This window comes from Alligator mississippiensis, chromosome 7 (assembly GCF_030867095.1).
Source record: "Alligator mississippiensis isolate rAllMis1 chromosome 7, rAllMis1, whole genome shotgun sequence".
NCBI lineage: Eukaryota > Metazoa > Chordata > Crocodylia > Alligatoridae > Alligator > Alligator mississippiensis.
Window position 1 is genome coordinate 68,346,306 of NC_081830.1, and position 13,428 is coordinate 68,359,733.

At 42.7% G+C, this 13,428-nt stretch overlaps 1 protein-coding gene across 2 annotated transcripts in view; it reads right to left on the reverse strand.

The window, feature by feature from the left end:
• Nucleotides 1-13,428, reverse strand: part of IFT80 (intraflagellar transport 80) — a 155,278-nt gene that overhangs the window by 20,811 nt on the left and 121,039 nt on the right. For both annotated transcript variants that reach the window (XM_059731095.1, XM_059731094.1), the window contains exons 13-14: nt 12,824-12,987; nt 251-315 (exon numbers count right to left, since the gene is read on the reverse strand). In XM_059731095.1, the coding sequence (XP_059587078.1) occupies nt 251-315; nt 12,824-12,987 (229 nt within the window). The remainder of the gene's footprint in view (nt 1-250; nt 316-12,823; nt 12,988-13,428) is intronic.

Sequence of the window (13,428 nt, forward strand, 5' to 3'; positions counted from 1 at the left end):
TGCTTTGATCCTTTCAGGTATATGAGAGATACTATAATAAGTAAGAACAATTTATATAAAGCCAAGGTTGTCAATCCGCATTCCATGTCTGTATATGTCAACACAGTGTACAAATACTAATTTATGCTGTAAATGTAAAAGACAGGCTTGTCCAAATGTTCCACATGGAGTATCCTACTACCTTAAAACCTTCTTTAATCTAGATTGATATAAAGATGTAATTTTAAAGTAAATACAGTAGGTAAAGTACCTTGTGGGTAAGAGGCTTTCCATCACCCAGTGGTTTCCCAGTCAATGCTTCAAACAGGTAGATAACTTAAAAGATAAAGGTTTAGTGTGAAAATGTTAACATATCATACTTGTTGCAGTTCAACAATTCAAGATTATCTTCAAGCTCTCTACTGGATGTCCAAGATGTCCACTGTATCTATTATAATATTGATGCTTTTCCCATAGAACAAATATCTTAAAATTTGGTACTGTCATTCACTTGTGCTGCTAAGTATATGAAAAATAGCAATCTGAACACCAAGATTTTATTATTTTATTAGCATTCATAATCATCACTGGCCTTCCTAATCAGAGTCATTATCTTAGCCACAATGTTGAAATATGATACTCATTCCTTATGTACCTCCGATTCATGGGAAACATTCAAATTTAACATTTCTGCCACAGTTCATCAGTGTCATATATAAAAATTATTGTGACCCTTAATTTCATAGTCGGTAGGGTTGGAAGGGACCTAAGCAGATCATCTAGTCCGACCCCCTGCCATGGGCTGGAAAGGATGCTGGGGTCAAATGACCCCAGCTAGGTGGCTGTCTAGCCTCCTTTTGAAGACCCCCAGGGTACAGGTAAGCACCACTTCCCTTGGAAGTTGGTCCCAGCTCCTAGCTGCCCTGACAGTGAAGTAGTGCCTCCTGATATCTAGCCTGAATCTACTCTCAGTCAACTTATGGCCTTTGCTCCTTGTTATCCCTGGTAGTGCTTGGGGGAACAGGGACTCTCCCATTGCCGGCTGGTCCCCCTTGTCAAGTTTACAGGTGGCCACCAGATCCCCTTTCAGCCTTCTTTTGTGAAGGCTGAACAGGTTCAGGTCTCGTAGCCTCTCTTCGTACGGCCTGCCTTGCTGCCCCCTGATCATGCGAGTGGCCCTCCTCTGGACCCTCTCGATGCTGTCCACATCCCTCCTGAAGTGCAGCGCCCAGAACTGGACGCGGTACTCCAACTGTGGCCTGACTAATGTTGCATAGAGGGGGAGGATCACCTCCTTGGACCTGCTCGTGATGCATCTATGGATTCATAGATTCATAGAAGTAGGGTCAGAAAGGACCTTGTAGATCATCAAGTCCGACCCCCTGCCCTGGGCAGGAGAGAAAACCTGGTTCATATGACCCCAGCCAGGTAGACATCAAGCCTCCTCTTAAAGACCCCCAGGGTAGGAGCCATCACCACTTCCCTTGGAAGTTGGTTCCAGATCCTAGCTGCCCTGATTGTGAAGTAGTGCCTTTGTATATCTAGTCTAAACCTACTCTCTAACAATTTGTGGCCGTTATTCCTTGTTACCCCAGGGGGCACTAGGGGGAACAGGGTCTCTACCAAACTCCGTGGTGAGTTTATAGATGGATGCATGACAAGGTGTGGTTAGCCTTCCTGACAGTGTCCCCACATTGGTGGCCCATGTTCATCTTGGAATCAATAGTGATTCCAAGATCCTTCTCTGCCTCTGGGCTGATGAGAAGGGAGTTCCCCAGCCTGTTGGTGTGCTGCTGGTTCTTCCTCCCCAGGTGTACTACCTTGAACTTCTCTGTATGGAAACCCATCCTATTCTCATCCACCCACCTCTGTAACCTGTCGAGATCTAGTTGTAGCCTGTCCCTCTCTTCTAGTATGCTCACTTCTCTCCACATCTTAGTGTCATCTGCAAACTTGAACAAGGTGCTTTTCACCCTCTCGTCCAAATCGCCAATGAAGATATTGAACAGTGTGGGCCCGAGGACCAAGCCCTGGGGAACCCCACTACCCACATCCCTCCAGGTCAAAAATGACCCGTCCACCACCACCACTCCCTGGGTGCAGCCCTCCAGCCAATTAGCGGCCCATCTGACTGTGTAGGCATCGACACCACAGACGCCTAATTTTTTAATGAGGATCGGGTGAGAGACTGTGTCAAAGGCCTTCCTAAAGTCCAGGAAGACTATGTCCACCGTGACACCTGCATCCAAGATTTTTGTGACGTGGTCATAGAAGGCCACCAGGTTGGTCTGACAGGACCTGCCTGTAATGAACCCATGTTGATTGCCCCTAAGCATAAACTCCCCTGCTGGCCCCTTGCAGATGTGCTCCCGGATAATTTTCTCAAAGAGCTTACCCAGGACCAAGGTAAAACTAATGGGCCTATAGTTTCCTGGGTCCTCTTTTCTCCCTTTTTTGAAAATGGGGACCACATTGGCCCTTTTCCAATCATCAGAAACCTCACCTGAGCACCACAAGTGCTAATAAAGCTGTGGCAGGGGTCCTGCAATGACCTCTGCCAGTTCCCAAAGCACTTTGAGGTGGAGATCGTCAGGACCTGCTGATTTGAACACGTCTAGCTCCTCCAGAAGTTCCCTGACTAGGTCCTCACTGACCCTGGGCCTGGCTGCACCTCCCCCGGGTCCGTCTGGAATCCCAGTGGGGGAGATGTCCCTGTCCCTGCTCAGAAAAATGGAAGCAAAGAATCTGTTAAAGAGATTAGCTTTGTCATCTGGTGCTACCACCAGATTACCAAGCATGTCCTGCAGAGGCCCCACATTATTTAGCAACTTCTTTTTACCCCCTATCGAATTGATTCAGTTATGTGGGTATGTAGCCTGCAACACAAAAAAATTAATGTTACCTGAGGTTACCTGAATAAATCTTAGTACAAAACCGTCCCAAACACAAGTGTAAAGCAAGCACTGCCCTTGCTGGGGCGCTATACTTACCTGAAGGAACTAGTACTAGTGTTGATTATAATAAACTATAGAAAATAAGATTTAGTAATATAGTTTTGACAAGGCTGTCAATTGGACACTTAGAATGTAATTTAGACAAACTAGTGCAGAGAGTTCTCTAACCAAGAACTTTATGTGCAGAAAACCATGTGGCAAGACACTGACTCTCTGATATCTTGGTAGTTCTAGTCCTCTCCTCTTCCACATCAGTTTTACCCATGTTAGAGGATATACTAGATCAGAGTCATCCAATTGATCCCGAAATTTTAACAAGTTGTTCCTCTCAAATATTCTGCTTTGATCAGAAATACATGAACTTTGTAAAACCTCCTCAGCAAAAAAAACCCCATTGAGTTTCTCAGTCTCTTCTCACCCCTGCTAAAAATTCATCTGTTTATTTTTTCAGGTAATCATCACAAGCAAAAGGGTTATAAATAGTTTTAAAAAAACTATACCAGGGGAGTAAGCAAGCGTTAATTCTTGCAAGAGTTTCTCTCACAAAGGACATCTTCCAGGACGACATCTGGAAAATCTCTCCCCCAGAGGGGACATGTTTCTTTCCCCTGAAAAACTAATGAACGCTTGTACGCTTGTAGCTTCTACTGGGAAAAACAGATTCTTGTAGCAGAAACATGATGCCTGTTCGTGGCCTAAGCTGAAATTCTCTTTTATAATGTCTATGGCTATATTGAAGCTCTCACTGATCACTGGTGCAGCCATTCTTATGAAGGGAAGTTTCAGCTGTTTTATGGTCCAGAAACTTTCTACCTACCAAATTTCTATTATTATATATTGCTTAAAATATTTCATAAATGTGATGTTGTTTTATATTATATAATATCTCTGAATGCCTGTAGACTCTGTGTGTGTGTGTGTGTGTGTGTGTGTGTGTGTGTGTGTGTGTGTGTGTGTGTGTGTGTGGTTTTGCAAAATACTTTCTGAAGGCAGAAAAATTAGGCACCAACTTATATAAATTGAGAAGGAGAGAGACTGGGATACTCAAAGCTGGTGAGAAAGAGAAGCTACTTACAAACAACTTAGTTCTTCACAATGTGTTGCCCATATACCTATTTCAATGTGGTTGTACATGCACCTCAAGCACTTGAGCTCAGAGTTGTATGCTGTACTGTACACTACAAGCACAAACATCAGTGCATACTTCCTGTTCTTCAACTTTCTATCAACTACAGCATCCCAGAGTGCCAGGCATGCAAAGCAAGAGAGAACAGAACATGGGATGCAGAATGTGTATACAGACAACATATCCTGGTACACAAACTGGTATGTAACTTTCTTCCTCAAGTCCTTCTCTCTGGGTATCTCCAAAGCAGTACCCAGAAGCAGTACCTGTTCACCCAGCAGAACCTAGGGTCCTATATGAACTGCTTTGCCAAACAGCATATGTTCTAGAAGTCTTCATGATGGTGTAATACCTAGCGCCAGGTGCATCTATGGAGCCAGGTAGCCACTTGCAAATTCCAAATATCTAGAATAGGTAAAAGGTGAAAGATTTATGCGATCTGAAGAGAAACCAGAGTATATCTAGAATAGGTACATCCTGAAGGGAGACCAAAGAAGTAGGTTAGGCTCTGGTAGAGCAAATTCTAATCAATGAATCAAACTTAATGAACTCAGCCCAATTTCATGGAGTTCAAGATCCATTTAGAAAGTCTTTGCACAGAAATCTCTATGCTTTTTGATCTTGTGGTTATGGAAACACATAGCCTTCAGAGTTCCCGAAAGGCTTAGTCCTCTGCAGATTAAAGTAGAAGGAGTTCTTACATCAAGCCTATGTACAGATGCCACAGTTCTTTAAGAGTAAAATTTTAGTAAGACAACCAGTGAGTCAGGCTGCTAACACTATGAAACTCTGAGAATTTTGTGTAGAAACTCAGGGCAAATCCACAGGGAGACCTTGACAGGGTAAGCTACTGCATATGAAGGATGTGCCATCAGTACTTGGACTTTACTTACCCTTCTTGCCAAAGTGATGGCACGATGTAATAGCAAGTAGATGGCCATTCTTTTGAATGATGGCCTGGTTAGAACTGTTAGGACTAGTAGAAATTGGATCTTGCATGGGAAGGAATACTTAGACCATACCCTTAAAGAACTTTAAAATAACACTGGGTTGGAAAAGACAGACTGACCTTCCACAGTTGGGTGGTGAGCTTAGATTGCAGCTGACATACCATTATGCTTCAGCTCTGGTAGTTAATCCAGAATGACCAGAAAAGAGGCCTTGTGAGGATATGGAAATCTTCAGTGGCTGATCAAATATAGTACAACCAGCTATGATCATGTCTAAGACCACTGGAAATGGGCCAGCCAACCTCCAGAGTGAAAAGGGGGAGAACTCTATGAACTTTTCTTTTTTGAAGCTAAGAAGTTCTGGCCCTTCGGAGGGAACATCCACTTGAATGGTCTGCTTTTTCTCAGATCCCTGGAGCTAGGTTGTCCACCTCATTACAACCACTGACCAAGATGTGGCATCAGCTGCATCTGTGGTGGCTTGGGGAAGAATCAGTGTCACTGCCAAAATCATTTGATATCAGATTGGAAGTCAATGTGAGTGCACTGGATGTGTGACAGTTAGATGCCAAAGGACTGCCTGATACTTCCTAAGCACTGAAAAAGTGGATTGTCCAGAATGAAGCATTGGTACTGGGAATTTAATATCAGGAACCACACAGCCTGCAAAGTTTCAGAGCTGGAAGGGCAAGGAAAAGGTGAAGAACACATCCTCAAAGAATGCTGGGACAAGGATCTTGTGTTCTGGAGACATCTCTGAGCCTATGATCATTTAGGATGTTTCTGATGCTGATGAAAAAGAGGATCTTTCTGAGAGGCAGCTCTCACCCCTAGAGTCTGCCCCTCCAACCTCTGCACTCCAGGGTTGATGTCTAGCGCTATAGATTTACCCAGGAGATAAACCTAGAATCTAGCCTCATGGTCCTTCCTGAATCAGGAAATGAATGACTTTTGATAGCAGATTTCTCAGGGATAAAAGACTCCCTAAACAGCAAATGTATTTAGCATGTGTCTGTTCACTGCAGACACAGTCATGTCCCTCCAGAAACCTGTCTTGAAAACAGGTGACCTGGGAGACCTGTCAACTGAGAGGTTTGGTGAAACAGAAGGGAAAAAAATGAAGCTTTTCTCAGAAAGGGAAGCTAAAAATAGTAAAGGCCAAGGGAGTCTCAGGTGTTGGTGAAAAACTGACAGAGAACAGATTTTTAAAAAGCAATAACAACAGAAAAGTCAGAAAAACATGCTAAAAAGGGTCCCAGGGCAAGAAAGGAAGAAAAGATGAAGAAAAGACAGGTTTTGAAAATGGCTGTAAGTCAACCGTGTTGTCTGGAACAGGCCACAGAAGTTCTGTTTCAGTCCAATAGATGAGAATAGGAACATGAACCATGGATTACATTTTTCTTTCTGGCATGGAAGATATAGAGGTGCAAGCACCAGAGTGCTGTATGGTAAACAGGCTGCTTAAGGTGCATGCATACCCACAATGGAATGTGCAATAAACAAGCTCTTCAAGAATAGTAATATTTTATTATTAAGAACATTTACTATAAAACTACATGATTGCACAAATTCAGATTGTGAACAATAGGAGGCACTTCTTAGAGGTTTGATGACATCACAGTTCATTCGAACTTTACCCTTATACATGTGTTGTCACCTAACCTCTGTGATGTATATATAATTCCAAAGGATGGCGCTGTTAATGTATTAATATATTATTGTGGGTTTCTTTCAGTAGGATACAGGATGTTGGTTTGAGGTCAATGGTTGCGCTGGCAAAGGAAAAAAAAGGTTGAGAGAACAGGTGTTCTGAGGTTGCCAGTTGTGCTTGCAGAGAAGAAAAAGTTGTGTACGAGTGTTATTATGTTGCAGCTGGTTAAACATGCAAAGAACACAAGTCAGTCTTGGGTGGTATTTTGCTCATATTTGAACATGGTTCTCTATATGACATTAATGTCATACCTGGAATGAAAAGCAACATGTTTTTGCAATTCTTAAGTGGTTTACAAAAGTTTCATTAGTATCTGGAGTTTTCCAATAGCTCTTTACAATCATTTAAATTTAAATGATTAAATCCTACAATGAACCAGGATTCAAACTCAAGTTCTCTCTCATCTGAAAATATACGGGAGAAAGAGAATGACAGCTGCCACACCCTCCCTACTCCCTGCTCCTTTTAGGGTTAACAAAGGTACAATGATATTCCTTTTTCCTGGAGAAAATGCTGGAAACTCACAAAGGACTACATCTGAGAAGAGACTTCTTCCTCTTAAATGCAAGGAAGGACTACCACTGTAATGAACCAGGTGGATTTTTTTCTGTGTTTGTAACAAAACTGAGAAAGGTCCAATGAAGCAGATGTCAGCAACCTGTAGCCTGTCGGCTAAATCCTACAACAACCAGCAACAACTCGTACTGTCTAATTTTTTGTGTCTTTCTTTTTCCTGGCTACCTGCAAGACTAGTTCCAATGTTTTTCTGTAAAAACTTATTTTCCATTGCCTTCATTGGAGCTCTTGCTAAGAGGATTCTCTTTGGAGCTGACAGGTGACTTGGGACTTAGTAGCACAAGCCCAGACCTGGCTGATAATAAGGCCTGCAGAGTAGGCCTAGTCAGGAGTGGAATATGGATCTTGTTCTTCTCCCCCTTTTCTTTATCAAGGTACATAAGGAAACAAGAGGTAATATGAGAGTTTGCAGTTTTGCTCTTAAGATAATATGCAAGTATGTGCATACATAAAGTATTAAATGTATGGAGATTTCATTTATTAAAATGCAATGTATTTAAAAATATTAGATATCCCATTTATCCCTGCTTTACTGAAGATGACAATACAACAATAAAATAAAGTTTGTGTATATGTGTAGCATAATAGCATGATGAAAATATTATCTCAGAAGTCAAATGCATCTTTCATTTACCCATGTATAATTTATTGTGAGCAACTGCTTCTGTCTGAATAATTTATAGTGAAATATGTGAGTTTTACTGATAAAAAATAATTTTAAATTTTTACACAGCTATTTTAGGTGATCATTAATGAAAGACAGTCTGATACCACTCTTAAAAATAAAATACATCAAGTGTGAAAGAAGGGACTGCTTGCACAGGTTATGCTAATATCAATTGAGATTTTTTTCAGTAAGATTTCTAAGCATTATAATTGTAAAACATACATCTTTCTGGACAGTTCATTTTGACTGCTTAAAGGCTTCCATGCACACATTTCCATTGTTCACCTCCATTTGGCAATACTGTTGTAAAAAAAGACACTTTCCCAATCCTGCACTGGTCCAGTCCTGCAGGGAACAAACCAGGGAAGCCAAGGCTGCAACTGAACTCCAACTAGCTTCAAGCATCAAGGACAATAAAAAGTCCTTTTTTAGATATGTGGGGAGCCAGAGGAAAAGCAAGAGCAACATTGGACCCTGCTAAACCAGATGGGACAACTGACAACTGATGTCCAAGAAAATGCCAACCTATTAAATGGGTAATTTGCGTCGGTCTTTCATCAGTCCCACGGGATGCCCATGCCCACTACGGGACAAGGAGGTCCGGGTGAGGGAGATCCCCTGCCCTCTATCAATGCTGACCTCATGAAGGAACACCTTGAGAGGCTGGATACCTTCAAGTCAACTGGCCCTGACAATCTACACCCCAGGGTACTCAAGGAGCTGGCGAGCATCATAGCCCAGCCTCTGGCACAGATCTTTGAGAACTCCTGGCACTCTGGTGTAGTGCCCGAAGACTGAAAGAAGGCCAATGTGGTGCCTATCTTCAAGAAAGGGAGGAAAGTGGATCCGGCAAACTATAGGCCCATCAGCCTGACCTTTATCCTGGGGAAGGTCTTAGAAAAGTTTATTAAAGAGGCTATCCTCAATGGACTGGCCGACGCCAACATCCTGAGGGATAGGCAGCACGGGTTTGTTGCGGGTAGGTCTTGCTTGACCAGTCTCATTTCCTTTTACAACCAAGTGACCTATCACCTGGACAAGGGAGAAGAGATTGATGTCATATATCTTGACTTAAAAAAAGCCTTTGATCTGGTATCCCACGATCACCTCTTGGGGAAACTGGTCAATTATGGCCTTCGGTCCACCACGATCCGCTGGCTGGGAAATTGGATCTGTGGTGGAAGTCAATCATCATGGTGCCCTGTGACCAGTGGGGTCCCCCAAGGCTCTGTCTTTGGACCCATACTGTTCAACATTTTCATTAATGATGTGGACATTGGAGTCAGAAGAGGACTGGCTAAGTTCGCTGATGACACCAAACTTTGGGGCAAAGCATCCACTCCTGAAGACAGGAGGGCGATCCAGGCTGACCTGGGCAGGCTCAGCAAATGGGCGGATGAGAACCTGATGGTGTTTAACACTGAAAAATGCAAGGATCTCCACCTTGGGAGGAAAAACCTGCAGCATCCTTATAGGCTGGGCAGTAATACGCTGGCTAGCACTACGGAAGAAAGATTTGGGGGTCATCATTGACCACAAGATGAACATGAGCCTTCAATGCAAAGCTGTGGCTGGTAAAGCAAGCAAAACGCTGTCTGTCTTGCATCCATAGATGCTTCTCAAGCAAATCCCAGGACGTCATTCTCCCCTTGTACTCAGCCTTGGTGAGGCTGCAGCTGGAGTACTGCGTCCAGTTTTGGGCCCCACAATTCAAAAAGGATGTGGAGAAGCTTGAGAGAGTGCAGAGATGAGCCACATACATGATCAGAGGTCAGGAAAACACACCTTACGATGACAGGCTGAGAGCCCTGGGGCTCTTTAGCCTGGAAAAGCGCAGGCTCAGGGGTGATCTGATGGCCACCTGTAAGGTTATCAGGGGTGACCACCAGTATCTGGGGGAACATTTGTTCACCAGAGTGCCCCAAGGGATGATGAGGTCGAATGGTTATAAACTACTGCAAGACCATTTCAGGCTGGACATGAGGAAGAATTTCTTTACTGTCTGAGCCCTCAAGGTTTGGAATAGCCTGCCATCGGAGGTGGTTCAAGCACCTACATTGAACACCTTCAAGAGAAAATTGGATGCTTATCTTGCTGGGATCCTATAACCCCAGCTGACTTTCTGCCCTTTGGGCAGGGGGCTGGACTCGATGATCTTCTGAGGTCCCTTCCAGCCCTAATGTCTATGAAATTGTAGGGATAAACTAATTTAACTCTGGCCAGAACCAATGACAAAATATAACAGCATGTGGATAATGTATCCTTAATGTTTGATGTTCCTGATGTAAGCTGTAAACTTATACTCTATTAACTATGACTCCTTTTAAAATGTTTAAAAAATCTATGTTGATGCACATACTAAAACAATGAGACACATGCATCATAATAGGATCATATATGAAGACTTCATTAAAACATTTAACCAACAGGACCGACTCCCAACTACACAGCAGGGTTTTTCCAAAGTGGGTTCCAACTGTGTCTTGATGGCTTTTGGCTTTATAAACCTGAGGACAAGAATGAGGATTATGTCCTCTCTGCACTATCAGGCTTGCAAAGGAACCCAGACAGGAAACCAGGATCTCAGCCTATCCCCCTTCTTCACGCAGAAGGTAGAAGAATTGAGATGAAGGTGCAATATGGAGTATGAGAAATGAAGACTTCCCTCTTCTCCAGACAACACCATGGTCTGGCTCTATGCCTAGGCAACCTTTGGATTTCAGGGAACTCACATTGATCCCTTTTTACTTCAACAACTGCACTGGCAATATAAAATTAATCCCCCAAAATGGATGCCAGAGATGGTGCATGAAAGGTAGAAAAGCCCACAGAGAAGTTTGCCAAGTTTTCTATGTGGGAAAAAATCCATTCAGACCCCTAAATAAAGTTTGACAGGCAGCCAAATAAATATTAGCAATAAAAGTCAACACTAAAACATTTAAAAGCGACTGCTTGGCTTTGCTTTTTGGAAAAGCTTGGCTATCTCTATACTGTACCACAATGTATAATGTAGGCACATTCATAGAAAAGGACTTGACCCTATGTACAAGTATTCCCAAATCCTTGTCAAGTAGGTTCATAAAAATGCAATGGTTGCACAGACAACTACAGTTGGTCCTTTTAAAAGTTGGTGCTTTTAAAAGAAGAATGAAGCAGCCTAACAAAATATCCTTGAAATTTCTTTAAATGCAAAGAGCTGCCTGATTTTTGCTTGCTCATATGGAAAGAGTAAAACATTTTGTGATAAATTATTAGATATTAAAGCCAGAATTGTAAAGGGGATTTTTCACATTCAATTTTAAAAAAAAAAAATATTGCACTGAAAGAGGACATAATGAAGCCAGAAAAGTGTCCACAAAAACTGGATATAAAGCTAAAAATGCTGAAAAAGTATAAACCAAAAAACTAAGAGAACAGCTGAATGCTGGACCCCCTCTACACGTTACAGGTATTGAGCAAGTAACTGGTTATCGGCTACATGTGCAAACATGAACTGAGCGTGCCCTCGGTGGCTGGGGGGGGGGGGGCACGGCTACTCTGGCGGGGGCGCAGCAGCAGTAAGCTGGAGCTCCAGCAGATGTCGCCGGTACTGTCAGTGATGTGGGGAGGGGGTGGTGAGAGCCAAACAGGGGGTGACGACCATCTGCAGGCACTGCTGGCAATGTCGACGGCAGCCAGCAGTGTCCACTCGCAGACGCCGACAGTAGTGTCGGCAGCGGGGTGATGAGCGGTGACCACCTGCAGGCACAGCCAACACTGTTGGCGGCACCTTTTTGCAAGGGGTGCACCACCAGGCTCAGGGGGTGCAGGTGCACCTGCATACACCCCCTACACGTCGCCCCTATGTGCAAAGTAGCCATCACACGATAAAAAGCTCCAACAGCAGTACAGTTAGACCTTGAAAATGTGTATTAACTTTATAGCTGGTTGCTATCAAGGTTTAAATTTGCACGTGTAGCAGGGTCTCCCCTGTGGCTGGGAGCCCTGTCAGTTGATAGGGCTCCAAGCCACAGGGTTGCATCTTGCAGGGTTAATCCCCAAGTCCTAAGGATCATGGCTGCCATGATCCCTAAGTCTTGGCAGGGTATGTGAAACCCCGAGTCCATGCAGGGCCCTTGGTCCTTCAACTGACAGGGCTCTTGGCCCCAGCTGCACCCCACTTGCAGCTGGGACCAAAAGCCCTGCAACTGATGGGGCCTCTAGCCCAGACTCTGCTTCACTTGCAGCCAGGTCTGAGAGCCTCGCATCTCCATACCCTGGCTGCATCTCACATGCAGCCAAGTCTCTCAGCCATGGGAGCCTGCTTCTTGCCAGGGCAGGGGAGCCCAATTCCACAATTGTGCCTCCTGCCATGCACGTGTAGTATGGCAAGAGGCACAACTGTGTGGATTACACATTAGATCCAAATGCATCTTTACCTACACGTGTACAGGGGGCCTTACAGTCAAACACAATTAAAGTACTTCGGCTCCTGAGTTCAATTGGTAGGTTGGACAAATAGGAACTGCACAGGTATTTCTACAGTAAACCATGTAATATTTTAGGACATACCATTCAAATTTTAACTGTAAATGACCTCTTTTTTAAGATATTATATAAATAAGAGAGGAATCTGGGAAAAAAAGGTTTATTTTCTCCATAAAGAAATGCTCTCATATTTGCAAATATTGCAAAATCAATAACATTTTTAAAAAGGTTACTTTAAAATTAATGTGGAAAATAGTTATTTGTTTATTTTTAACATATATTTGTGTTAAGCTCAAATGAAAGATACCAAATGCAAAGCCAATTATTAGCTTTTCAACAACTTTTCAAGTAAATTTGATAGTCAAATGGAAACAATCAGAACTGTAAACATACCTTTTTCATCAGCTTTGTCTCTTATTACTAAAGTATCATTACTCAGAGATACAGTCTGAGCATTTAATATGTCTGTCCTCATTCCTGGAAATTTTGGAGATGAAATTAATCGTCCATCATAGGAATATATATAGATCCCTCCACCATCTATTAGAAGAAAATGTCTATAAAACAAGCAAACAATGATCATAAGTTACCTGTTTTCACAGACAGCTGGCAAAAGTTTCAGCAACTGTAAGACAATTTTCCAAAATACTACAATTGCTGTTGTGTGAAAACTAAGATATTTATAAATTTTACATTTGGAATTCAATATTCTAAAACAGAATTCTATGCCTACAAATTCATTTAATGGCAGCATTTTTTTTTCAAATATAAGTATAAAGCTATGGGACATCTATTACTGTGATTCTTTAAGTAAGGATCTGCTATAAATTAATGCTCCTAAATTGCACATCATGAAGATAAAGCATGCATTTATAGGTAGTTTCAAGATGCTAAAACCTTTAGTCCTGTACACAAAGCAGCACATAGAAGCTTGGGAGTCTCATGGTAGGCTTACTGGATGTACAGATTAGAAACCACTTCAGAAGTTGCAACTGCCT